Raw genomic sequence first — 27,623 nt, forward strand, 5'->3', positions numbered from 1 at the left:
AATGACCAAGGTAGGATTTGAACCATGAGATTCCTTGGTTTTTAACCTGCTACTCCAACCACTAGGCCATTCCCTATCCAAATTAGAAAGCCTTCTATTTCTAAGCCTGATTATGTACTACATTCATGCAACATGGATTTGCACAGATATTTATCTTCTCTTCCTATTAGAAAGCGCCAAACCCCTTTAGTATCAGGCATCAGGATGAGCTACCAGAAATGGTGCAGCTCCTGATCTGACTAGTGCCTATAGGTTAATCACAGTTCTGCTTTGTACTTCAGGCACAATATGTTTAATGCTTATCCTGTTGTCAGGTTATATTTAAAATAACATTTAATATTCAATTTAGAAATATTTTATTAAAGATTAAACAAACAAGGAGTCAGAAAAGTGCATTTGTTATTCTCTACTGGATGTCTCAGGTTCCCATAGCTCTATTTAGTTTTCCTCACTTCCACAGAAGAGTTATTTCCAAATATTTCAGTAAAATTTCAAACTTTAATCTGTCTGATTTACTTCTGTATACAACACAGTTCAACGCTCTTAACAGTATGACACAAGTTGCACTGTAGGATTAAATGCAAAATGAAGTGGAATTGCTCAAGGCAGAATTCAAACTAGTATATGCTAGATCTTGAAGTATAAAGTATAAAATAAACACATTGTGCAGTCAGATTAATTTGATTGGTTGAACTATAGGGTGTTAATCCCCTAGGAATGCTGAGTTTCTGAATTTAACAACTGGTCAGTGGCAGCCACTTCCCTTAGAAAATTATAATGAAATAAAGACCTTAAACCAATTTTAGTTTAAAATAGCAATAATCAGAAGAACAAAAAGAAATGCCATGTTGGGTCAGACCAATGGCTTAAAATGGTTTAAACCTACTATCAGTAAGTTTCATAGTGTGTCTCCTAGTCCTAGTAGTATTTGGAAGGGTGAAATAATCCTATTTACCTGCTCCATCCCATTCATCATTTTATGAACCTCTATCATTTCCTCTCTTAGTCACCTCTTCTCTATGCAGTAAAGCCCTAATTTATTTCAACTTTCTTCAACCCCCTTTATCATTTTTTGTCCTTCTCTGCACCTTTCTTGTTCTCCTATATTTTCCTTGAGATGGGGCAACCAGAATTGTACACAATACTCAAGGTCTGATCACACCGAGGACAATATTCAAAGCCACTTAGCCGAATAAGTAACGACTTTAACTGACTAAGTGGTGCCTGCTGAATATCCAACTATGTTCAGCTGTCACCACTTAACCAGATAAATACTTATTAGAGATGTGAATCGGAACTGGAATCGGATGGCCCGCGCCATTTTTAAAGATGGCGCCGGCCATCCATTACTCCTACCATGTGACAGGGGCCAGCCAATGGCACGGATACCCTGTCACATGGTAAGGGCAAAGGGCCATCGGCGCCATTTTATTAGTGGCAGCTAATGGCCCGAGAGCGGGAGATCGCTCCCGGGACCTCCACTGGACCACCAGGTAATTTTAAAACGTTTTTTTTTGGGGGGGGGGGCGGGAGGGTGGCGGAACCTAAGGGAGCAGTTTTAAAAGATCAGGGTGGGTTTAGGGCTTGTTTATGTGTGCCGTTTTTCCCGCCCCCCCCCCAAAAAACGATAAGAGAACCCCACGAACAATTTCGTAGGGTTTTTCTATCAGTTTCGGGGAGCCCCTGATTTCTGACGATTTTGAAAATATCGTACGATATTTTCAATCGTCAGAAATACAATTCACATCCCTAATTACTTATTGCATCTGGCTAAGTGGCAACAGCTGAACATAGCTGGGTAAGTAAGTACTTATCTGGCTAAGTAGTTAGCCAGATATCTTACGGGCGGACAATGGGCAGATTGGGGAAGAGCTACTTATCCAGTTAACTTAGCTGGATAAGTGCCAATACTCTTAAGTTAACCGATAAGTTAGACCTGCTCAACAGCAGGTCTAAACTAAGCTGAATATAACGTAAGTAGCAATTTCTAATGGGATATTCTGCAGCATGGCCAGATTATCTGGTTAATTTACATAGACATTAAGGTTGCAATATTTATCCCACCATAGTTTTATATGTTTCTAATCCTTGATGGGTTGGGTTAGGGCTTTTTTCAAGGGGTACTTGCCGGTACTGAGTACCAACATCTTCTTCCTCCACCTGCTTGATTTGCCTGTGGCTCCTCAAAAAAGGAAACATGCATCCTCAATATGAGTAGCGACATCTTTTTTCCCAGAAAAAAAACACTGGGCAGAGTACTTGCTGTTAATGCTCTGTATGGGTTAAAGACAAGGTTCCTTGATGAATCGTATTTTAGTATGCATAAAATACATACTTATAAAATGTACCATTCTCTACAAGAGAGAAATGACAGTGGCAAATGAACTATATCAAATTACTTGGATTTGGGTTTTCCTGGCATGATCCACTAATGCAAAATAGTTATAGACCATCTGCCACCTAGACTAATCTATCATGTCTTAAGACACTAATGTGAATAAACACCTCTGCAACATTCTTGCTCATTACAAATATAGGAAAGAAAAGAAAAATATTTAATGGTCCAGGTAAGGACATTTCTGTGACAGGCAATGCAACCTTGTCTCTGTATAAGCATTTAGCTGTCTTGTTCCAACAATGAGGTCCTATTCTCATGCAGCATGGCTCAGGCATAGGTTTCTTTCATTTTTTTGTGTATGGTAAAAGTGCATATACACATTTAAAGATGAATTCTCAAAATCTGCATGCGTAAAACAACATGTACGCGAGTACATGCTTTTTTAAAAACTGCAACATACACATATAAATCAGGGTCTGTGAGTAAAGCTGAGTATGTTAAAAAGGAGAAGGCCAGGAGCATTTGGGGAAGGGGCCAACATTTATGCAAATAAGTTGCTCTTTTACAACCTGCCAAAATGAAGTCTTTTACTTGTGTATATTTACACCTGATCATTATCTGGCGTAAGTGATCGTAAACATTTTAAAGTGAAAAAAATGACTGGATAGGGGGTTTGAGTGAAATGGGGGACTTCAAGCTGAAGAGCCAGAAGGGTCTTCATAAGTTGCAGATGCACTGGGTAAACTGGTAGACTAATTGGTAAAACTAGTTTCATTGCTGCAACGTTTCTAACAAAATCCTCTAATTTACATGTGTAAAACCTAACTTAGGGGGGAGGGGGGGTAAATGAATTTAGATAACATGTGTAACATCTACTCATATATCCCTTTAAAACTGGAAGTATGAATATGCAATTATATCATTGGCGCACACTTATCTGGCTAAATCCTTTGCCACTACTTAGATGGACAGATTTGAACTTATTCGGATAACTAGCATTTTTTTTTTTTTTACTTATCCAGCTATCTTATATGCCCAGATAAGTCTGAAAAGGGCTACTTGGATGGACAAATAATGCTTTTCAGAATTATCTGGCTAAGTGCTACTACTTAGCCTTAATAAATTGGAACTTATCTGGATAAATGACACTACTTTTCCAGATAAGTCCAAACGGGTGTGGCTCGTGGTTTTTACATATGCACACATTTGTGCAAGTATATATACTCTTATTTTACAATTTGTACATACTGTATCCATGCAGGTTATAAAATAAAGTAGCAACTTTGTGTATGACCATATATAAATGGGCACAAGGAAGCAGTTTTGAAAGTTACCTTTCCTAGAAATGCAATGGGCCGGATTTTAAAAAGGTTAAGCGCGGCGCCATCTTTAAAAATGGCGCGGGCCATCCATTGCTCCGATAGCCCCTGTCACATGGTAAGGGCAAAGGGCCATCGGCGCCATTTTGATTAGTGGCAACCGACGGCCTGAGAGTGAGAGATCGCTCCTGGGACCCCTGCTGGACCATCAGGTACTTTAGAAAAGTTTTGGGGGGTTGGGAGGGTGGAGAATTCTAAATAATGAGATTTACAGGGTCGGGGTGGGTTTGGGGGTTGATTTTGAGTGCCCTTTCTTCCCTCCCCCCCCAAAACGATAAGAGAACCCCACAAAAAATGTTGTGGTGTTTTCCTATTGCTTTCGGGGACCCCTGTTATTTGACGAGTTTGAAAATATCATCCGATATTTTCAATCGTCAGAAAAACGATTCACATCTTTACAGAGAAGGGCAACCAAAATGATAACGGGGATCGAACAGCTCCCCTATGAGGAAAGGCTGAAGAGGTTAGGGATGTTCAGCTTGGAGATGAGACGGCTGAGGGGGATATGATAGAGGTCTTTAAGATCATAAGTGGTCTTGAATGAGTAGATGTGAATCAGTTATTTACACTTTCGGATAATAGAAGGACTAGGGGGCATTCCATGAAGTTAGCAAGTAGCTCATTTAAGACTAATCGGAGAAAATTCTTTCACTAAACGCACAATTAAGCTCTGGAATTTGTTGCCAAAGGATGTGGTTAGTGCAGTTAGTGTAGCTGGGTTCAAAAAAGGTTTGAATAAGTTCTTGGAGAAGAAGTCCATTAACTGCTATTAATCAAGTTTACTTAGGGAATAGCCACTGCTATTAATTGCATCAGTGAAATAAATATTCTGCTATAGTAAAAGGCTCTTATTATATCACTTAATGAAAATTGAAAGTGACCATCATATAGTGTCTCTGGTGCTAAAAGACTTATTTAGTGAAGCCTTTAAAGCCCGAGGACCTGGTATCTCTGGTGCAAATGGCTTATTGGTGAAGCCTTAAAGCACAAGGACCAGTTTAATCATCGGTCACTCTTTTCATTATCTTGGCTGTGGCTGTCTTAGCTGTAACTGTTCAATGTCTCAAAGTTGTGCACAATTAAAGGGTATGTAATGAACATAAGAACATAAGAAAATGCCATACTGGGTCAGACCAAGGGTCCATCAAGCCCAGCATCCTGTTTCCAACAGTGGCCAATCCAGGTCATAGGAACCTGGCAAGTACCCAAAAACTAAGTGTGCACTTATCTCCTTAATATGGTCCTGAAGTTGATCCTCCAACGCTGCAGGGTTTCGGAGTATGAAACTCCTTCTTCAGGGATTTTCAGGAGAACATAGTTATATGCAAATGAAATCTGCTTTGATTAGCCCATAAATAGCTTTGGTGTGGTCAGCTGTGCTCGCTGATAATGAAAATTGTTTATGGTCTGCCCAGCTGTGTGCTACATGCTTCGGTTTTTCTTCTCCGTGCACAAGTTATAAAATCAGGCGTACATGTGTGCTCGCCGGGTAGCGCGCGCAGATGTATGCTGCGTGTGGTCCTTTTAAAATCTACCCCAATGTGTTTAGAACACCATAAATTCCACCCAGAACTGGAATACCTATTTTCTGGGATGCAGGCACATGCATGTTTGCAGTCCACATATATGTGTGAATCTGAAAAAAAAAAAAAAAAAAGCCACCCCTATCAGTTGTTCATATTCCCCTAATTGCATGCTGATAATCCGGTGTGCATAGGTCACCAAATAAAAAAGTTATTAGGAGGACAGACACAAAGTGATCTCATAAGCCTTCTTGTCCTTCAGAAAGTAGGGTAAAAAGCAACAAGAATTTGTTTTCAATTTAACAAAAAGCTAACAAAAAATAATATTTTTAAAATGTTTACCTCCAATAGTACAGGCTCCAAGAAGATTCACAATGTTCATATGATGCCCGAGGTAACTCAAGACCTTAAGTTCAGACATGAGGGCTTCTCTTTCAGTTGCATGAGCGCTCGCTGAAATTGAAATATATGTTAAACATAGCAAGTGGTGCAGAGCAGAATATATGAAATATTTAAATCCATTAAGAACAACTTACATTTGAGCATTTTAACTGCTACTGTCAATGCAGAGTCAGATTTAAACAGACCATATGCAGTAGCCTCCACAACTTTTCCAAAAGCTCCGGCACCAAGAATTTTACCTAAAATAAAATAGAATGATATTGTTCCTTGTGCTACATATCATATATTTGTTTCATCTCTGAACACAAAACATTACCTATTGTGGTGATTATATCTAACTTTCCTTCTCAATTAGTAATGTTTGGTCATTTGAGAAGGCAAAGGAGAAATGCATGCTACTCAAGTGGATTCTTTGAAGACTAAAATATTTTCATTGGATCAGAATTAAATTTATCCAGCATGAGCTATTTATGGAGATGTGTCAGGTTGGACACTATCATACAGAGAGGGAAAGTGAAGATTCAACCTGGTAAGACCTGCCTATGCTGCTTATTTCCAGGCTGTTTATGCTGCCAGGATGCTGAGGCCCTGCCCTCTTGCTGATGTCACTGTGGGACATCCTGAAGAGGTGACTTACTGCAGGTAAGAGACATTTTTGAAGGGGCTTCTCAAAGAGGGCCGCCCCTTGGGGAATTCCTTAGAGAAGGTTTAGCATTGTTTAAGCTGTTCTTTTTAGGGAGGTATCATAGATTGGGGGAATCTCATGAGTTAGGGTGTTTTATGGGTTCTGTTTGTCTGTCTTGGTTATTGAGGTTTAGATTTTAATTTCGTTAATTATTTGTATAACTTGTGTCCCACCTATCCATTCCCTAATAAGAGTAGAAAGTGGGATTTAGTTGGTGTTAGTGTTTTATTATTGTTCAATATTATTATTTTAAAATGTGTATTAATTTATATTTATGCATTTTGTAATGATATGTTTGTATTTATGAAATGAATTTATATTTATGAAATGTATTTCTAAGGCTTTAAACCATTTTGGGCAGTCTTATAAGATAAAAAATGTAGGCTATGAAATTAGATGATCTTAGTTTAGTTTTTTGCATCTCATAGGCTCTTTCTTCATATGTTTAGAACTCTGCATTATATGCTTCTCAAATTATATGCAAAAAAGGTCAACATTGTTACTGATTTTTCATTCGAACATGACTTTGAAAAATATCAGTTTATACTTTTACTAAATACAGTTAAAATACTGACAAAGATATGGAACGTGATTTATCCAGAATGGCATGATACTGTTCAAACATACTGTTGATTCTTTGAAACTGGAATCAAACACCAATAAGCTATCAATAAACATAAGGCCTAATTTACAAAGGCTTTTTATTCTTCTGCTGCGTCTATGGGAAAAAAATTAGTAATTATCCATACAACCTGATTTATTATGGCTTTTCTGTCATTTTATCTCTATGGGAAAAATGCTTAGCAAATAAGGCCCATACAGGGTCATTTATCAAATTGCGTTATGGCCTTATCGAAGGCCCTAACACCTGTGATAACGTACACCCACAATAAATAATGGATTGCAAGGGGAGTATGCAAATTTTAAAATTTTTCCTGAATGGGAGGAGTTTGAGTGGAGTTAGGGCAGATTAAATTGAGGGGTGCTTAGAAATGCATGCAATAGCGTAACACAAGTTATCACGGGTTTTAGTGCCAGAAATAACTACACCTTTTTTCCTGTCGTTATGCTGTGCCATATGCCTGAAATGGGATTTGCGCTAAAAATCACAAATCCCATTTTGAGCAGGAGAGGGAGAGGGAGCCTATAGGGAGGCACACATATTAGTCAACTTTTTATATCACTGTAGGAGGAGCAACTAAAGACTCAGGGTGAGGTTTTGGAGGCAGCCTGTACATGTAAAACTGCACCTAGTTTTGGGGGCAGTTTTACATGTACAGTCAGAGGTTATTAATGCATTTTGATGAATCTAGGGGTTAGCCGGCTAAGTGGCCGATATTCAGTGGTGCCACTTAGTCGGATAAGTAGTAGTAATCCGGCTAAGTGCCACTTTGAATATCAGCCTCAACAATTTTAACATATAGATCCTCCCAAATTAAGGGGGGGCATTTTTCAAAGCGATTGCACGCGAAAAGTGACTTTTTGCGTGCGATCACTAAAAAGGGGCGGCATCAAGACCGGAACAGGAGGAGTCGGGGTGGCACTGGGGCGGACGCCGCGAAGACAGCGTGGACGGTGAAAAGGTTAGGAGTCTTTTCGTTGCCTGTTTCACGCCCAATAGTACCACCTTTTACGATGGCTCTATTGGGTGCGAAAGCCCGCCCCCGCTTCAATCCCCCCGCCCCCCGGTACTGCATGATTCACGACGCTGCGGTAGGTTAGAAAATCTAGGCCTCAGACTAGTTCAGCAGGAACAATTTGTATTTGCATAAGTAGACAATATTTGATTGAAAGCAAAATTAATAAATATTATTATAGTTGTAGAATATTTTAGCAGGAAGTTAACAATACTGTGTTGCTCTTATTTACACACTGAACGAATATCATGGAAGAATGGAATTGTGAACCAATCTGTGCCAGTGAATTTAGGGAAATATGATGTGGAGAGCACATTTTATCAATGTGCCCTTTTGCTGAACATGGCGACCTCATCTCTCATGAAAGCAAAGTCTCTTTTTGGACAAAGCACAAAACTGAAGAAAGACAAACCCTTCTCAAATTCACTAAACTGTGAAAAGATATTAAACTGAAGGTAAATGAAAGGTAAGTCATGAACACAGTCTTTGGCAAGAATATGTCACAAGAGAAAAATGTTATAAACTAACCAAAGCACAATCTGTCTCTTGGAAATTCCCATTTTTGATCATAAGGAAGCTGGGTCGGGTCTATATAAACATAGTTGTTTCCATTGATTTCCTCAACAACCTTCCATTGGATTTCATACTTTGGTTTCTAAGAAATAAAAAATAAAACTTTATACCCCGTTTTCACTGGTCAAGAAAGCATGCTGAGTTAATTAAATAAAAACAACCCAAAAGTGATACTGCATGGCTGTACCTGTAGGTATTTATACATGAGTACTGCAACTGCAAATCCCATCAATCCTGCTGTTACTGCAAAGCCAATCAGTAAAGGAGTAAAGAGTGTGTGGGAACTGAGATTTTCTAGAAAGAAACAAATTATTTATTTACATTATCAACCAGTATTAATATTGTTACCAAGAAAAAGAATACGTTTTCTAACACTAAGTAGCATGAAGTAATACATTTGGCCACTGGTACTCTGTAGCTAAAAGAGCTGTTTACCTTCTCTGCTGTACCTCAGTGCCTCAGCTCCTCTCCTCTTCCAACAGATAGCAGGTCACCTTTTTATACATTTCACAACAAATGAGAATGTATGAAAACTGATAATTGACTAAGAATCGCACGTGAAAAGAAAAAATACAGGATGTGGCTGAGGCAGCTCTTCTAATTATTGTTTTGGCTTAAAAGATGGCAAAACTATACGGGTGCCTCCAGGATGGGTTGTAAGAATATTACTCTGGAGCCGAGTGCAGTTTAAAAGGGAGAATGTTAGAAGGAAGTTTTGCACGGAACAAAATTCCATTCTAGACAGAGAAAGTAAGTTTCTAGATCAGGGATAGGGTAAAGAGCCATCCCCTCACATAGAATGCTTTTCCATCTGGCTCATGCTAAGACAAAACCTCCTTTGTTTTCCTGGTTCACTCTTCTATCCCAGTCCAAGTAGTGCAATGACTTTGTGATTTTAAACCTAACCAGTGATATTCAATGACAGCTGATTAGGTTTAAAGATTAGCTAAAGGTACTTGGATAACCTTATTTGTGGACATTCAGCAGGACATTTATCCCACTGAATATCCAGGATAACTTCTCTGGCTAACTTTAGTCAGACAAGTTATCAATTTAACAGGGTCATTCAATAAAATGCGCTGGGCTGTTATCGAGTGCATTAGGGCATTATCGCACGTGATAACGCCTTAACGCATGTGATGCGAACCGCATCGTGATGTTAAGATTTAAAGGGGGGGTCATTTTCTATCCCTATCGCACGCGAAAAGGTGGTGCTATTGGGCGCGAAAGCCGACAGCGATAACACCGCGTTGGTGCGATCGCTGCCGGCTTTCGCAGGCCCGCCTCCCCGCTCCCCCCCCCTCCCCGTTTATGCGCAATTCACAAACATTTGCAAAGATAGAAAATCCAGGCCTAAAGGAGGGAAAGGAGCGGGGTTAGGGTGGGGGTTAGAAAAATGTTGATTCCGGTACTACTGTGGGCGATAATGTTTTAGACATTATCACCGGCTGTAGCGCCAGAAATAACTACACCTTTCCCACTGGTGGTACGGAGGTGATAGTTCATGCCGCGGGCAAAAAACGCACCACCACCGTGAGGCCAGGTGCACACTATCGTCCCCCTGCCCTTTCCTGGCCATGGCTCATCATTTTGCTATATTTATAGTAAAATGATGAATGTAGGCCTTAGGGTTTGTTATTTTTTAATATAGGCCTCTATATGTCTGGTATTTAACTTTGTAAGAAGTATGATTGAAGGTCTTTAGATTCCAAAAGGAATAAGGTTTAAATCTCATTCAAACACCTGAGGCTAATATAAATCTTCCATCAGAAAAAAAGTCTACTCTAAGAGCTGGTTAGGGATTGAATTTTAACAATTGTCTTCCAAAAATGAAATCTAAATTGTTTTGGTCTAAAAGTCAGACTGTATCCACTTCAGATGTTTATTTTGTTATTTAAAATATTTATAACTCACAGTATAAAATGCAACTTGTTCTAATCTGGTAACTATGTTGGCTTACATAATAAAAACAAAAACCAATAATGAACAGACCTTCAAATAAATTATAAGAAACACAATCTTGCAGAAATGTTTCTTGGCCAACACCAGGAAGATGGAACATTTTTTTAGTTTTAAACAAGATGTTCTGAATATTGATACTGAATTTTCAATACAGTATCCTTGCACATGTCAAATGAAATCTAAAATTGTAATTTTCATTTCTCAGAATCTTAAATAATTGTCTTTTTCAGGGTAATTTTCAAACCTCCAGCATATCTTATGCTATACATACACAAATATGCCAGTTTTCAAAATGAATTTACGAGAGTAGGTACACTCTGAAAATTATCCCACCAAATCTAACCCCACAAATGTTACATCTGCAATTTAGTTTGCAAACAATTTTCCTGAAATTTTAGGTGCATGCCATCAAACTTTACAAAGTATCTGCCTAAGCCCAAACCGTACTCCATACTCTGCCCCCAGGAATAGCTCCAATCAGTCCGGGTAACCTCATCCAGGAGCATGACCTACGTGTGTAAGGAATGCGCTGATCCCTTACTGAGCAGATTGCCCTTGGTTAAGTCTAAGGGGTGAATTCCACCAATTCTTAAGGACTCATTTTTTCAGCTTGATCAGCCATCCTACATAAATGTGCACAGTACACGTGTAAAGCTGAGGTTGTAGTTTTGTTTTGTGGGGGACGGGGGAGGAGGGAGAGGAGAGGAGAGAGAGAGAGATAGTGAACTACTATTCAGACAAGCCTTCCCATAACACTCGTCCTTGCCTCATCCTCCACGGACCTTCTTTTCCTAAGCTCAGATGCCTAAGCACTTTTTCTTCCGCTGCCTAAGCTATTTAATTTATGTATATTAGTTTCATTAAATCTATGGTAACCCTCCGCTACCCTCCCCCCCCCCACCTTCCAACCCCCTTCCAATCCCTCATTCCTACCCCCTCCCTCGGAATACCTTGTTACCCCAAAAAAGCCAACTCTTATCAGTTCTTACCAGTTTAGGACACGTTACTCCCCATGCTTAAGCTGTATCCAAGTTTTTCTCTCCCCCTGTTCTATGTAAGACAACTTTGTCACTGTTTTTTATGGTTGCAATGTAAACCGGAGTGACTATTAACTCTGTTATTTGAACTTCGGTATAGAAAAGGTATAAATAAATAAACTATTTTTGGGTCCCCCAAGGCCTATTCAGTGGGTTGGGGGCTTTAGTTTCTCAGGTGTCCTTACAGGACCTGGACACACTGTCCCTGAAGGAAGAAGAAGAGATTTTTAAGGAATTGTGTCCTTTTTGGCAGAATTTATTTTGAGACCTGTTCTGGACCAACGCTGCAGCCTGACCCAGAGGCCGGGTCCCGGCGCATGACTACCGTACATCAAAATGGCATCGTCCGCAGGGGTGAGTTTAATTAACTCCGGTGTGACCCCAGCGGATGCCATCATTGAAGAGCCGAAGCAAGAAGTTCCGAAGATGAGCTCCCGGGCTTGGAGGTCCGAGGCCTGCGACTGACCCTGGGCCTGGGCCCCGGCGTCAGGGCCCAGCCTCTGGGTCGGGTCGTGGCTTTGAGCTTGGGTCTGGATCGAGGTTTCAGCATCGGGACTCTGCCTCCGGGCTGGGCTGCAGCATTGGGCATGGGTCTGGGGGCTCCAGCCTACGCCTCAACCTCAGCCTTGAGTAGGCTGAGGCTGCAGTGAACTACCACGGTCGCCTTGGCCTATGCATGTCCGAGACTTCAGCCTGGACCTTGCCGGCAGATCCCCACCAGACCGGGTAAGTGGTGGTGAAGAACCTGGACCCGACATTTTTCTGGGAGGTAGGATTCAGTTTCATTTTTTGGCTGGTTTTTTTTTTTTGGGGGGGGGGGGGAGGGGTTATTGCTTAATTTGCTTTTTTTTCACACGAATGAAATGAATCAAGCAATCCACAAACTGAAATTTGTGGGAAAAAACCCTCCCAAAAACAAACCAAATAATGAGATTTAATTTCTTTCCCCTGCACATCCCTAGTAAGAAGAATTTAGAAAAAATAAGTCAGGCACATGCTCTGTTTTACATGGACTTTTTAAGTGCGTTGCGGAGAGGCATTCTGGGTCAAAATCTTTTTATTTTAAAAAGTATACACACATAAGTTAGTCTGCACAAACTACAGGTGTAATTTTCTGTTAAGTAATTTGTGCACATACTTGGCCAACTGCCCAAGGATTTTCAAAGCAAACTTAAGTGTACAATGTGCATGCAGACTTTACCACTATGAGAGCTGCTATAAAATCACCTTCTTTACATTTAAATTGACTTAACTGCATATTTCTGCTTTTATGCCTGGCATTTTTCTTTTCAAAAAAAAAAAAAAAAAAGCCATTTACTTACTTTTCACATTGACTTCAAACGAGAGAATGGAGGAGGCATCATCATTGAACACATAAAATGTATAAAATCCTCCTTCTGTTCCTTTCAGTCTGATCAGATGGAGTTCACTTACATATCTGAATAATTAAAATATAATTTTACTTTTTTTTTTGCAAGAATTCTTCATCTTGAAGAATTCTTGGCATCTATGACATCTGTCTTTAGCTAGCATGAAAACACTGGCACTGTTTTGACTCTTTCAATTTTCTTTTAATGATTTATATATATAAATCATATATATATATATATATATATATATATATATATATATATATAAATCATTAAAAGAAAAAAAAATATATATATATTGGGAGGGTGGGAGGTAGGCAATACACATTGTAATACCTACATTCTAGATTAAGAGGCACCAGGAACAAGAGAGTCCTTTCAGGAATCCCTTTAAAACTGTTGAAAGTGCATACTATACACAAAATATCTATGTTGCTACCCTTATAAAGTAGCAATACGATGAATAGGATGCATATTTTTTCTATTCAAGGCGGTGCTTTGGAAGCGTAAAACAAGCTCAGCTATCCATTGTTTCAGGGTTGTCAGGAAGCAGAGCCCCAACAAGATAGGAATTCCACTTATCATGTGCACAGTACGAGGCAAAGCAAAGATGTGGACAAGCAAGAATTCTAAAATTCAAGCTTCAACCACCAAAAAAATAAAAATTCTAAATTAAGCTGTGGCCAAAAAAACAACAAACATTAACCGTACCATGATTAAACTTGTTTTTACTTCTGGCTAAGCCCAAACCCGAACTGTGTGTTCTGAGCACTAATTTTCTTTTAAAAAAAGAGCACTAACCTCCCTCAAGTGACTCTCCCTAAAACCTCTTCTAAAATTCCCTCCAGTGGAAGTCTGACTACGCCTCTGGTTTCAATTCCTATACCTTTGCTACCGCTCATTTTGCCAACACCTGACTCGGCAGTAGATTTCCCAAGATGTAGCAGTAATTTTGTGTTTCAAACAGGACTGAATATTAAATAAGGTGGCCTTCTTCTAACTGAAGATGAGGACAGATAGCTTTTTTCACATGAATGAAATGAATCAAGCAATCCACAAACTGAAATTTGTGGGGAAAAACCCTCCCAAAAACAAATGTTTGTTTTTGGGAGGGTGAAACTACCACAGTAGCCCAATTTTACTACCAAAAATGTTTGTCGTAATCAGACCTCTGGTTGCATTCCTCTATTGATTCAATTTTAAAAAACACATTAATTTTGCTATGTTAAAAATTCAACTAGAATCCTCACTTGATGCAATACTACATACTCCACGCCTTTCAGAGCACAGTGTTTTAAAGATTTTCCCTATAATGTTAAGCTTTTATAATAAAATAGGGAACCAAGAAATCGGTATATAGAATTAAATTTATATAACTATCCTATTACCTGTGATCTTCCTCTTCTTGTGTTCTGACATAATGATCTGATGTGTTCAGCAAGGTTTCATTCATATAGGTCCACAATCCATCTGGTTTTGGATATGCCTCATAATCTGCTCTCAAAACCAGATTTTCTCCTGCATTTACTTCTATTGTTGCATTAGGCACAGCAGACAAGTTGATGAATCCTACCTCTGGTAACCAGAATGAGAAAGGAAAAAAATCAGCACGCAGGACAATTCTCAACAGAATTCTCAAGTCCTTCCACAGCACTCCAAAATGTTTAGTTGGTGCTAGTGGAAGGGTTTTTGCCAATGACATATTCAAATTAAACACAACATCTCAGCAGCTGTAGTAGCAACATGTTCTATAAACTTAGGGGCAGATTTTCAAAGGGGTACGCGCATAAGATACGCGCGTACCCCCCGAAAACATGCCCCAAGTTCCCCCTGCACGCGCCGAGCCTATATTGAATAGGCTCGGTGGCGAGCACAAGCCCCGGGATGTGCGTAAGTCCCGGGGCTTTCCTGGGGGGGGGGCGTGTCAGGGGCGTGTCACGGCGGCACGTCATCCGGGGGTGGGGACACGGGGCATGGTTCCGTCCCGGGCGTGTTTCGGGGGCATGGCCGAGGCCTCCGAAACTGCTCCTGGGCTGGGGAATTGCGCGGCTGGGGCAGGCGTAACTTTTCAAACAAAGGTGGGGGGGGGGGTTTTAGTTAGGGCTGGGGGGGTGGGCTAGATAGGGGAAGGGAGGGGAAGGTGCGGAGGGGTGGAAGGAAAGTTTCCTCCGAGGCTGCTCTGATTTCGGAGCGGCCTCGGAGGGAACGGAGGCAGCCTGCGCGGCTCGGAGCGCGCAGGCTGCCGATTCTACACAGCCTTGTGCGCACCGTCCCCGGATTTTAAAGGATACGTGTGGCTACGTGCGTATCTATTAAAATCCGGCGTACTCTTGTTTGCGCCTGGTGCGTGAACAAAAGTACGCGCGGGGCGTACTTTTTTAAAATCTACCCCTAATTGTTGTTTAAAGTTGTTAAACAGATCTGATATCTGTTGTGCGGTATATAAGAAATAATATATAAATAAATAATGTGCCATAGCCAACTGATTCAACAGAAGGTCTTGGAGCTGCCAGAATAAATGGCAAAAGGGTTAATATAAAATGTTGGCTTTTCTAGGGAAAACAAAGGCAGCCATGTGGCCAGATTTTGTAAGGTTTCTATTCATCTCAACATTTTACACCGCCCATTTTTATTAGCTTGAGGCGGTAAACGCACAAAAATACAATACAAGGCATAACATAGTAACAAAAATAAATATTTAATAAATGTTATGTTCTCGTAAAAGAATACACATCCCATTGTGGCCCAGATTCCTACTGAAGGAAAGGGAAACCTATTCCCAGCCCTCAAAGACGCACGGCAGGTTCAAAACAGCAAGTAAGCCACAGAAAGAGTATAGGGCCTTGGTGGCAGAGCCCACTGGAGGGGGAAGGCCCGAACTCCTTCCCCACCCCTACTGTGAGGTAAAAAAAACAAAAAACCAGAGGATACGGGATAGTGGCTGCAGGGTAAGTAAATGAGTGAGAAGTCCAGTCAGCTGCTAGTAAAGATTTAACTACTGGATAAAGTGGAAGCATGTGTTTTGTGAGTAAAGAAACTGATAGAGGTAAGCACAGAACTGCTTTGCTTTACTGCCTTGTTGAACTGAACCCAGCGCCTGAGGGGGTGGAAGCACCCAGCCTATATATATATGGAGAAAAGTCTGCCCAAGCACTAAAGCTTAGCAACTGTTTGGGGCAGGGGAGGGTCCTTCAGATTCACTGAACTAAGCTGAAGGCATGGCAACATCTTCAGCATTTGTCAGTGAAAGTCTGCTGAAGAGTAAAGAACCAGGAACTAACTGAGGGGTTTTTTGGGGGGGTTTGTTTGCCTCACTGAGCTAAGCACCCGAGGGTGTATGTCATATGTACAAGGCTTTGCAGAGAAGCCTCCGGCTAAGGAATATGTGTGCGTGCTTGTGCACGTGTGAGTTGGGGGTCCTTTTCTTGTCTTTTGTGCTGCTGCTGAGCTAAATTGGGAGAGGGAGACATGGTACCTCAAACCTACAGCACCTGAATGTAATGCACTTTGAAGTGCCTGAAAAGCGGAATATAAATCAAATCAATAAATAAAAGAAATGTGTGAGGCAGCTTTCTGTAGAACAACAAACCGAAGGCTGTTTACTTTGCTTTCTTAATGCTTTTTGTTGCGTGACTGTAGAACTCAAACTGAACTCAGTCTGCATATGTCAGTTCCCTGAAGCACAGAGAGGAAAACCTGTTTAAAACAAAATTTGATTGATTGGATTGATTGAATTAAAACAAAAGTGCAACATGCATCATACAAGGCCGATTCATTAAATTTGGGGGGCCCCGAACTGAATAAGGGGCCCACCGAATAAAACAAACCAATTTGTTTTAAACTAATGCATCGGGATTAGGAAGCCAGGGCCTTGCCTAGGGCATAAACCAAGGCACAAAGCAAGGGCCACAGCCTATGCAAAGTGCGACGTCAGCACCTCGGCCTCAGCCGGAAGCCGGGTCCTCGTCTAGGGCATAGGCCAACGCCCAAAGCAGGAGCTGTGGCCTAGGCCGAGCACTACATCAGAGTCTCAGTGGAGGCCCGGGCCAACGCCAAGGCCCCTGAAAATTAAAAAAAAATTACCTGATCCATCGGATATCCAACGAAGGCCAGGTCCCGAAACCTGGGCCTCGGCCTAGGCCAGGGCCTGGCCCCAGGCCCGACACCGTGGCCTTGCCTGGAGGCCAGGTCCCGATGCCAGGGCCTCAACCCGGATCCAGGCCCGATGCCGCAACTCAGCCTGGAGGCCAGGTCCCGAAGCCTGAGCCTTGGCCTAGGCAAGAGCCTGGACCCAGGCCCAACAGCGTGGCCTCAGCCTAGGCCACAACCCTGACCCAGGCCCAATGCCCTTGACCCAGCCTTGAAGCTGGGTCTTGGCGCCGGGGCCTCATCCCAGACCCAATCCCAGAGGCTGGGTCCCAAAGACTGGGCCTTGGCTCAACACTGTGACCAGGTCCTGAGTCCTGGGCCTTGCCCTAGCCCAGAGCCCAGACCCTGGCCTGACTCCGCGACTTGGCCCGGAGGTCCAGTCCTGACACCAGGGCTTTGGCCTGGACCCAGGCCTGATGCTGGAGCCCGGGTAGGTGTTAATTTCTGAGTGCACAAATGTCTTAGATGCACATTTTCTTTTCACATGCGGAGTGAATAGCTAATAGCCTTATTGTGATAAGCACTACTAGTTTCACTCCGTGTTGGACGCACATTGTGGAGGCGCTAATTCCCTTATTGCATCCAACTGCAGATTATACAATGCGCTTGGCTGAGCGTTCTGTACTGCATCGGCCCCTAGGTTTCTAATTTAAAAAAAACAAAAAAAAACCCTCTATCATTTGATAATACTTCCGTTGATAAAAGTACTATTTAAATTGCTATTTGCAATGTTAAGTTAGTTTTCTTCATTAACTCGTTACTTTGTCCTAGAAGATAATGCTCTAATTAGCATTAAAATGTGATAACTAGCATGTGCGCGTATTTCTAGAGCTTGACATGCAATGTCAATTTGGTAAAGAAATGCTACAGTTCTTAGTTTCCTCAGCAGAGCTGGTTACGGTTCAATGACTGACCACATTCTAAAATTAAACACAACTTTCACAACTGCGCAGGCGGCTGTAAAGCCTGAGCTGCTTTTGCCCACAGATTTTGCGCCAATCTTCAAAGGTAAAATATGAGCAGACTTTCCCTTTGAAAATGTCCAAGGAAAAAGTATGCGAGGGGTTTTGCCCCCGTTTTTCTTCTGCGTCGACTTTACCCCGGCCATAACTACACATGTTACTGCCTCTCCCAGCTATAAACTCTGCCCTTGGGACGCCTTCATAAAAATGGGAGTAAAAGTAGGAGCCTGCCGTGGATCAAGGAGGACACTTTTTATCTGCAGCATGGTGGGCAGTGTTCATATCGCCCTTTTACTCAGGTAACTAGCCACTTATTCAGACAACTGGCTTCTGAAAACTGCCTTCTGACAGGACAAGAATAATAGTCCCTGTGGAGCTTGCTGTCCCATGGGAATTTGTTTCAAAGAGAAACTCCCTCATGGAGTTGCCCTTTTGAAAATCCTGTCGGCCAGGCGCAACATGACTACAAGTTAAAAAAAAACAAAACCTGCTTCAGAAGCATAACAGGGTTTCCGAAAGGATTAGGAACAGGAGAGAAAGCTCCAAGAGGGACTGGGAGTTTCACGGGGAAGTTCTCTACAGAGGAAGAGCTCCAGAAAGACATTGCAAACTACAGGATGAGTAGTGAATTCTCTGGGATAAGGGCAGAACCTAGGAAGTGTGGGATAATTTAAGAGATTAAGGGAGTCTTAACTAGATGGTGGATGAAGAAACAAGTCAAGCGTAACTGTTTTCCTTGGGATATCAGAAGTGAGTCCTGTATATAAGAATTTACGGAGCGAGGTTCTTGATCTGGCAGAAAAAGTAACAGTAACCACAGAGTGTTGCCTCTGAAGAAAGTGAGCTTTTTCTTTTAGTGCAAATCACTCCAAATTTGCCCCTAAGAAAACGGCCAAATTTATTTTATGAATATTTGCTTTCATTATGAGACTACAAAACCCTGAAACAAAGTTTCTTACAAAAGCTAAGAAATGTATTTACCTATAACTTTCAAGCTTATTGAGGCATTTGACGATCCAATGGTGTTAACTGCAAGACAGGTGAATGTTCTGGAATCATTGACTTCCACAGACTCGCTGATCAATGTCAGATTACTCTCATATGAATGACTATTGGGGAATGTACTTTGGATGTTTACCACCTGTGAGAAAAAAAAATCTGCCAATTTAAAAATAATATTACATTTTCTTACTAATATACCATCCTTCCAAGCACATAGGGATGACAAAAGCAGTACATAACTATAGAAATGCAGTAACTTTTGCGGCTAACTCTGCTCCTTCCGGAAAAATCTCCCACCACCTCCGGCCTGCCCCTACCTTATGTCGCATATGGATTTTTCAGTTATTCACCTAAATGGCTTTTGAATATCAACCTCATTATTTTCAAAGCATTTGTTAGAATAAAACTGTATGTTGAGTTTAAAATGTGTCCATTTTAACAAATATATCACTAAGCTTTTGCATTATATTTCACATACGATATACCTCAGATGTATGCCAATGTTGGAATGATTTTCTATTTCTCAAGACACCTTTAACTAAGATGCCATATTAATAATTAAGAAAAACTTGTTTCACAATGAAAAACTCTAAAATAGCATTATGACCATGACAGAGGAGGAGAAGGTAGCAACTCTCACGTGCCAAATAATTTTACTGACCGAATAAGAAATATTAAAATGAATGAGATCGATATTCAAATGGTTTGTCCTGCTAACTTTTGGAGTTAGACAAACAAAACCTGAAATCTGAATATTCCTTCAACTCTCTGGCTACATATTATCCAAGCAGCTTGCACAGAATTTGCCCAGGTGAAAAAGGACAGTTCCGTGGGAGTTCCCGCATCACGGTTTCATTTTCATATTAATGCTGCCTGGACAGAGTTAATGGGTTAAGTCTGCTTGGACAAATACCTGTCCCAAAGTTACATGAGTAAACTATCTGGATATTCAGCAGAGTAAGTTCTGCTGAATATCTGCTTAAAGTTATCCGTGGAATTTTACAAGGATGACTTTTTGGCTCTCTGTCTTATTCACTCCCAGGCCAATGCAGAAAGGTGTGTTCAGCCGAATGCACATTTCACCCCTCCTTCAAACGTACATTTTTTTGAGCATAAAGCTTACTGCTGATGTAGCAAGGAGTTTTATACTCACAAAATGTGCATTCCAAAATAGGAATACTGTTTACTAGGGATGTGCATTTCAATGAAATTGCCTAATTCGTCCTGTTTCGGGGAACCCGAAAAATGAATGCAATTTTTCCGAAATTTCAGAAAAATTTGTTTTTCAGGTTAGTGGGCACTAACCCGAAATTTCAGATTCTCCCCCAAAAAAAAGCCCGAATCGTGGGTTAAATGAAATTTCCTGTGGTGGGCCGAAACTGAAGCCCGAACCGAATGGTTTGGGTGATGCACATCTCTACTGTTTACTACTCTTGCATGGAAATCCCATGTAAGTGAGGGCATTAAGCAGTACTTCCCGATGCCGAGAGGTGTGCTGGCCAAACACAGTCTTTCTTAACGATGGAAACTTAATTCCTGGGTCAGAGATGGAGTTAGGTTTCTAGCACTGACACTCAAAATCCATAAAAACAGTTTAAAAAAAAAAAGTAAAAAAAAAAACCCCCGAAGTTGGGATTTATCAGGCTAACTGCAGCCACTTAAGACAGAGAAATACTATCTAGCTATCTGGCCATGGTTTTGCCATTGATTCTTAGCCAGATAGGTCAGTACTTATTCAGCTAAGTGGCAGCCTTGAAATCATGGCCAGATAGCTGGACAAGTTAGTACTTAGCCAGCTAAGAGGCAGTGGCATATTGCGGCCAGATAGCCAGATAAATCACTACTTATTGAGCAACATGGCAGTGGCTGCCACTTAGCTGCATTATCACTGTCTCCTCCTGGCTCCTTATTGGGTTCTTGTCCTGAGTTAAAATGTATGTTTGGTCTATGCCGAACACACATTTTACAGTCTGAAATCCAGCGTAGTTTCTTAATGCCCAGATAACTGCATTGGCCTGTCAATATGGATTTCAATATTTCTCCCAAAGCATTGGAAGTTTAGTACCACATTATGAAACATACTAGTAGAAAGGTAAAAAGTACCTCACCATATTAGAAGTTTCCAGCCAGCTACCAGTCACTGAACTAAAAACATCCCTTATTGTGCATGTAACTTCAAACTTTTCTCCTCTTTTAAGAAGTTGCTTAGTTTTTGATAAGAAGATGGTAGGAATCTTCTTGTGAACTGGAAAATAGATGAGAACATATATTTTGTTTTATTTCCATCACATTTGAAGCTTCCATTACAGAGAAATTAAAGCCCTTGACTGCCACATTTAATTTCCAGGTCTTCTACTCAATAATTCAGCCTCCTCATAGATTTCTAAGTGCCCCATATAATTAAAACTATGCATTTGTCCCAGCTGAGCCTGTCCTGGATTAGTCTTCAGACTTTCCATGTTTTTTCTTCCCCCACCTGCACCCACAGATGGCAAATGCATGTAAAAGCACTGTTGGACATGCAAGATGACTCTCTCCGTGCTGAGCCTTAATCTGAAACCCAGGCTCAGGATCAGCCTGATGCATGTGAGAGGAATAATCGAATTTCTGTGAAGTAGACTCTCCGCAAAGCGAAAGGGCAAAGGAAAGTGGAAATGGTTACTCAATAGCAAGCACTCTCTTTATGGACTTTGTTTACAAAACCTTGACAAGATTTCTCTCATTGAAGGTAAGTACTAAACATTTTCCCCATACCCATAAGATAGGAGACAAGCCCGAGTGCACTTGGCCCATTCTACCAGCACTGTAGCATGTGATCCACGGCACAGGCTGTCCTTTTGAATGAATAATTATACATTCATATAGGGAAAAAAAATGCAAAATGAGAAAAGTCAGCTTTGTCAGAATGCATCACTATGACCTCTGAAGTTTTTAAACATTGATTTGATCTACAGTTAAAACATTCTCTTCTTGTTAACTTAAGGCAGAAGTTCTTAAACGTTAGAGGCAGCATCTTCTTTCAAGACCACACAGATAAATATATATTTAAAAATAAAGGCCAAAGCTATTTTTGTGCAAGATTCTATTATTCCCAGTGGTAGATAGCAGCAACATTTTAGGAATCTGATTAGGGTGGTCGTACATTGCTACATCAAATGATAACAGGCATTTTTGTAATGATGGCAAACTTCAGTTCTCAGATACAGCAATGAGGTGGCTCACAAGCTAATTTTTAAGTCAAATGTATGCAAACATTTCATGAATATTCATAGTGGAAATTATGAAATTTAAGAAACTTCATACATTCTCCAGGGAGTAAAACTGGCTTAGCCTGTCCCTACTGACATCGAAATATATGGTCACCCAGGCCTGATGGAAAGGAGCATGGATCATCTCCATTGCAGGTCTACAGAAATTGGTGAATTTGCAGTGAAGCTGTCAAGCAGAGCAATGTCAGGAAGGGCTGAGGAGGAAGGGATTAGAAATATAATGAAGGATAATGTGCTCAGTTTGATTAGAGGCAGCCTACAAAAAGGTGAGCAGATGCACCACATATCCCAATGAGACAAACATACATTTGTATAAGAAAGCCCATTAAAACCATATAATATGCAGGAGCTAGTGATTGTGGCAAACTTTATGGAAAGGGACATAGGGCCTCATTTTCTAAAGTATCGCAGGCCTGCAATACTTTAGAAGATGAGGGGCGGGGGGCCAAAACGGGGGGAGGGCCTGTGCTAGTCGGCAGCGATCGCACCGTGACGGTGCGATCGCTGCCGGTTTCGCACCCAATAGTGCCACCATAGGAGGTGTAGCTATTGGGAGCAAAAGCTGCCGCGAAAAGGCACTTACCTTTTCGCTGTCTGCGGCGTCGGCCCCGGTGACGCCCCGACTCCTCCTCCTCCGGGGCCGACTCCACCCCCATCCTGGTATCGCACGCGCCAGGTTCTTATGGCCTGGATTGGCCACTGTTGGAAACAGGATGCTGGGCTTGATGGACCCTTGGTCTGACCCAGTATAGCATGTTTTTATGTTCTTAAAGTAATGGTACAAGGACCCACTCAATGGCTCAGTTGGTAAGTGATGTGCACTGCTATACAAAAGGTCCCTGGTTCACTCCCTGAGTTGACTGGAGCTAGGGGATGCTGCAGATTCCTGGGGAGCAATGGGGGTTGGGCAAAGTAGTCATGGTTGTTTCCTAAAGATTACACCTGCTGCCTGGATTTAGGCAGTCCGTGATTGTAGAAGGAGCTTTGGTGCATGGAAGCTGGAAGGGGGCTATAAAGGAAGGGAAATGTTTCCAGGGTAGTTACAAGTGAAAGTTTGTTGTGGCAGATCCCAGCCCTGGTTCAGATTGAGCTAGAAGTACAAGGAGCAGGAGGAAAATTCCAGTTAAAACAAAAGGAAGGACATGAAAATGTCATCATGCCTGCAGATCACACAACTGCATATATATATATATATATAATCAGGTGTGATGAAACTATTCTTGTGGTGATTATAGGTAAGAGAGAAACACAAGCTGGACATGGTAATGCAATGACAGAAATGGTAAAATAACACAAAGAACTGTAACAAGCTCCTTGGAAATGCAAGTGCATTGTTTGATTTTACCTGGTGTTACACTTAAGGTAAAGTCATTTGATGTTCTCACAATGCCTTCTTGTTGTGCTGAGCACCTGTAACAGCCAGCAAAAGACCTCTGTACGTTTTTTATAGTAATGCCAATGTGCAGATCTGGAACGTACGTCAGGTTCTCGGGGAGGGTTGTGCCATCACATTTTAGCAAAGAAAAATTTGAGATGCTTGGATCTGTCACAGGACACATAATAACTGCATCGCTGTTCTCTTGTCCATCAGCAAAATCAGAAAAGGAGTGAAGAAACGGAGTGGATAAATCTGTAAGAAACACAAGCAGGAAATGTTTAGGTGGAAGAATTCTTTTTACAATAAACAGAGATTAAAGAAAAGATTGCAATATGATGATATCAACCAGAACACAAAGATCCACATCTTTGTCATATCATGACTTGCACTGGATTCACTCATCATGTGATTAGTTTAGGATGATCTGAAACAGTGCTTTTTTTCTTTCTATCTCACAAATTACTTTCTGATTGACAAAAATACCAGGGAAAACAAAATAAAAATATTTACCCTTGACATACACATAAATGGAAACGTTTTTCAACGTCTCCTCATTGATGCATGTATAGTTGCCCGTGTCTTTGCTGGTTGTTTTCGGCAGGTAGAGCACCTTGTCTGTGTCATTGCCTTGGATTGATTTAGGGCCGACTGGTTTTCGTTTCGTCATCCAGCCGATCTTCTGAACACTCCAGCTCACGCCAGAATCATCCCTGCAACTTAATCTCAATTCTTGACCAGTCATCACAGTTAAGTTGCTCTGTGCTGGAGTAATTGATGGCACTAAGCAAGCTGTAAAGATAACAACATTCATTAATATGTAATGACTGTTGTCTGCACATAACTATTTGAATATGGGCAACTAAACTGGAATTAATTCAGATGTGCCTTCAATAACAACAGCAGCTACGATACAACATACAGATGGGAAACATTAGACAATAGAAATGTTATTTACGTGTAACACCGTTTCAAGCATCTCAATGGAGAAGGAGGTATACAGCTGGGGGCTGCTGGGCCATATTGCAACCCATGGGGTTCCCTAGGATTCCTCTGGCTGGGGTGGGAGCTGACAATCCCCAAATGTTTTCAAATAAAAGATAGTCCACACCAGGATTTGTTATTCCAAAAAATATTTACTGGTGTATAACTTGGTGGACAACGACAAACTGGCAAAGCACACACTGCTTTCTGGTAATATCCATTGAACACAGTCACACAAATCACTTGCTCACATCAAAAACATGTAGAGGCCTCCTTTGACTCTAGAGACAACTGCAGGTTTCTCCAGGATTCTAACCATTAACCTTGGACTGTGATTTGTACCTGAATCTCCTTGACTCCAAACTGTGTGATTATTACTCCTTCCTTCTTTGTTATTTCCTCTTCCCTCTTGAGAAAGTTCTTCTATACTTCTCCACTTTAGATACAATGGGACCCTTTTTGGTGGCTTGTGTCCACTCCAGTTCCACAAAAGAGTACTGGGAGAGACAATTCCCAGCAGAGCGAGGAATCTCCTACACTCCCCTCTCTCCAGGAGTCCCTTCCAGATTCCTCCAGCCCTCATAGGCTGCTCCAGGAACTTATTCCTTGACAAACTCACAGGCTCCTTCCTGGAACTCTTGGAAGAGCCCCCAGCACATTTTATAATTCCCAAGGCACTGCTCACTGGAGTGTGTCTATGGCACCTTATCCCCCTATTCTATCTCTGGTCATATGTGTACCCTGGTGGAGACATATGATCTTCTTGGTAAGAAAATTTGAGTCATTTACATATTAATTAGGATTTTCCCAGGAAGAATCTTTCTGATCTTCTTATTTTGGCTTACCCTGAAGGAAATGAATGTGTTAAAGTAGCTTACAATACTTAGAAGCCCTCAAACTACCAATTTTGTTTTTTCTCGGCTCTGGATTTCATTAGTCACCTTTCCAAGCGCAAAGTCAAAGCAAGTTACAATTCAGTACTGTAGTTATTTCCCCAGCCCAGAGGGCAAATAATCTAAGTTGCACCTGAGGCAGTGAAGTAACTCGCCCAAGGTCACAATGAACATCAATAGAAGAAGCAAGATTTGAATCCTGGGTTCCTTACTTTTCAGCCCTCTGCTCTAACAACTAGGCCAACTTTCCACTATAATTAAGGCTTGTTTATAGTTTATAAAATGTAGGTTTTAATGTTGGGTCTTTTCTCTTTTTTATTTTAGGGGACTGTTTACAAAAGTTTGTTGAATCTCACATTAGCATGCAATTTTAATGTATTTTAGGCTCAGCGGGATTTACTAGTGGTGAGCACTGCAATTTAGTAAACCCTGCATTCCTGGCTGCAGGAACACCCGTTGATAGCCACAAGGCCCACATGGGCAGCTAGCCCCAAATGACCCCTTCCAAGCAGATTCCCTCAGCACATAATCCCCTTCAGAGATCCTCTCCTGCCCCTCCAATGACACCTCTCCGTAGTCCAGCCCCTCTGTCTATAAGCCCTGCCCTCATCTGAATACCAAACTAAATCCACTTCTCACTCAGGACACCGCCTTTACCCTTTTGATGCATCAAGGGTGCCCTGGGCACAGCAAAGCCCCATCAGCACCGACATTAAAAACAATGGCAGCTGAATCAATGCTCACATTTGTCTTGCACATGCAAAGCAAAGGGGGACACTCAATTCAGCTGCCACCATTTTGAATTTTGGCACAAGCAGAGCAGGAGGGACTGGGCGTCACTCCAGCCTTTGCACGCCTGATGCAAGCTGTTTTGGGGGCAAGAGGGGCCAGATTAGGTAGGAGAGACATCTTCCAGCGGGGCATCACACTTAGGGCCAATTACCCCTTTTACTATTGCGGGCCAGGGTTGGGAATGAGAGCACTGGCAGATGTGTTAGCCTATGGATGCTCCCAGGGAAAATTAACTATACTTCTTAAAGTGTAATGAACTTTTGAGGTTTAATGTGGTTGACAATGTCTGTCACAATCCGAGCCATTTTAATACTGACGAACTGCTATATATGTTACACAGCTCATTAATATGTGGCACATTAGGACTGAAATTTTCATGTTACCCGTCATGCTTAAGCAGGCATTAACATACTTTTACAACATGTCAAGGGCCAAATTCTGTGCTTAATCCACCTTAACATTAAGAATATTAAATAAGAGTGCCCTGTCAGTTCTCTTATTTAACATTTACCTGTGTCCAGTCTGCAGCTTTCTTCATGTATGCAGCTGACAGGTTGCAACTACCCAAAGTTGACAGTCACTGGCTATTTGCATGCTATTAAGCGCTAGATGTCTGTGAAAAGACTTATGTTAAATGTTGGCAGGAGAGAGAGGTGATGGTTTTAAGCAGATTTCCTCTCCATTACCTTCCTTCAATCTTTTCAATTTGAGGAGCGGAACATTTCGCTCTCTCTTCCATTGCAAAACCTAGGTGTGTTGTTCTTAGAACCTGACCTTTTGTTACAGTTTCGAATAAAGGCAGCTACAAACATTGATTATTACAAACTGCGCATTCTGCGGAGATTTATAAACCTTCTGGAGTCTTAAGATCAATTAGGCAAAACCTCCTTAATGTTACAACCATGTGTCAGGTTGGGCTAGAAGAAACCTGTAAAAGAACAATTTTGGAACGCTGTCCCCATCAAGATCACAATTATTGAATATTTCCGGTCTTTAAGGAAACAGGTGAAAGCTTTTTTTTCTTTACACATGCTTATGGTACAGAATAATATGATTTGAACTATCAGAATGCTTGTGTGATAGGTTATTTTTGTATTACTGTGCCGCATTTTATTTGATGGAATCAGTTTCGTAATTGGGTCTGTTTATTTTGTTATTGATTGAAATGTTATTAATCTATTTTATTATGTATGCATAATTTGTTGCCTGTTGGGTATGCCAGATCGTGTGGGATCTGAATTTTTCAATAAATAAATATACATATCTTCTGAGTTTTATGTAGAAGAATAAA

General features: G+C 41.3%; 1 protein-coding gene across 1 annotated transcript in view; it reads right to left on the reverse strand.

Moving 5' to 3' along the window:
- Positions 1 to 27,623, reverse strand: part of KIT (KIT proto-oncogene, receptor tyrosine kinase) — a 162,100-nt gene that overhangs the window by 54,088 nt on the left and 80,389 nt on the right. Inside the window, exons 2-11 of the mRNA XM_029587549.1 lie at positions 24,177 to 24,455; positions 23,634 to 23,918; positions 21,128 to 21,264; positions 18,999 to 19,158; positions 14,295 to 14,481; positions 12,859 to 12,974; positions 8,725 to 8,831; positions 8,493 to 8,619; positions 5,777 to 5,881; positions 5,583 to 5,693 (exon numbers count right to left, since the gene is read on the reverse strand). Coding sequence (XP_029443409.1) covers positions 5,583 to 5,693; positions 5,777 to 5,881; positions 8,493 to 8,619; positions 8,725 to 8,831; positions 12,859 to 12,974; positions 14,295 to 14,481; positions 18,999 to 19,158; positions 21,128 to 21,264; positions 23,634 to 23,918; positions 24,177 to 24,455 — 1,614 coding nt within the window. The remainder of the gene's footprint in view (positions 1 to 5,582; positions 5,694 to 5,776; positions 5,882 to 8,492; positions 8,620 to 8,724; positions 8,832 to 12,858; positions 12,975 to 14,294; positions 14,482 to 18,998; positions 19,159 to 21,127; positions 21,265 to 23,633; positions 23,919 to 24,176; positions 24,456 to 27,623) is intronic.

This window comes from Rhinatrema bivittatum, chromosome 1, assembly GCF_901001135.1.
Source record: "Rhinatrema bivittatum chromosome 1, aRhiBiv1.1, whole genome shotgun sequence".
Classification (NCBI taxonomy): domain Eukaryota; kingdom Metazoa; phylum Chordata; class Amphibia; order Gymnophiona; family Rhinatrematidae; genus Rhinatrema; species Rhinatrema bivittatum.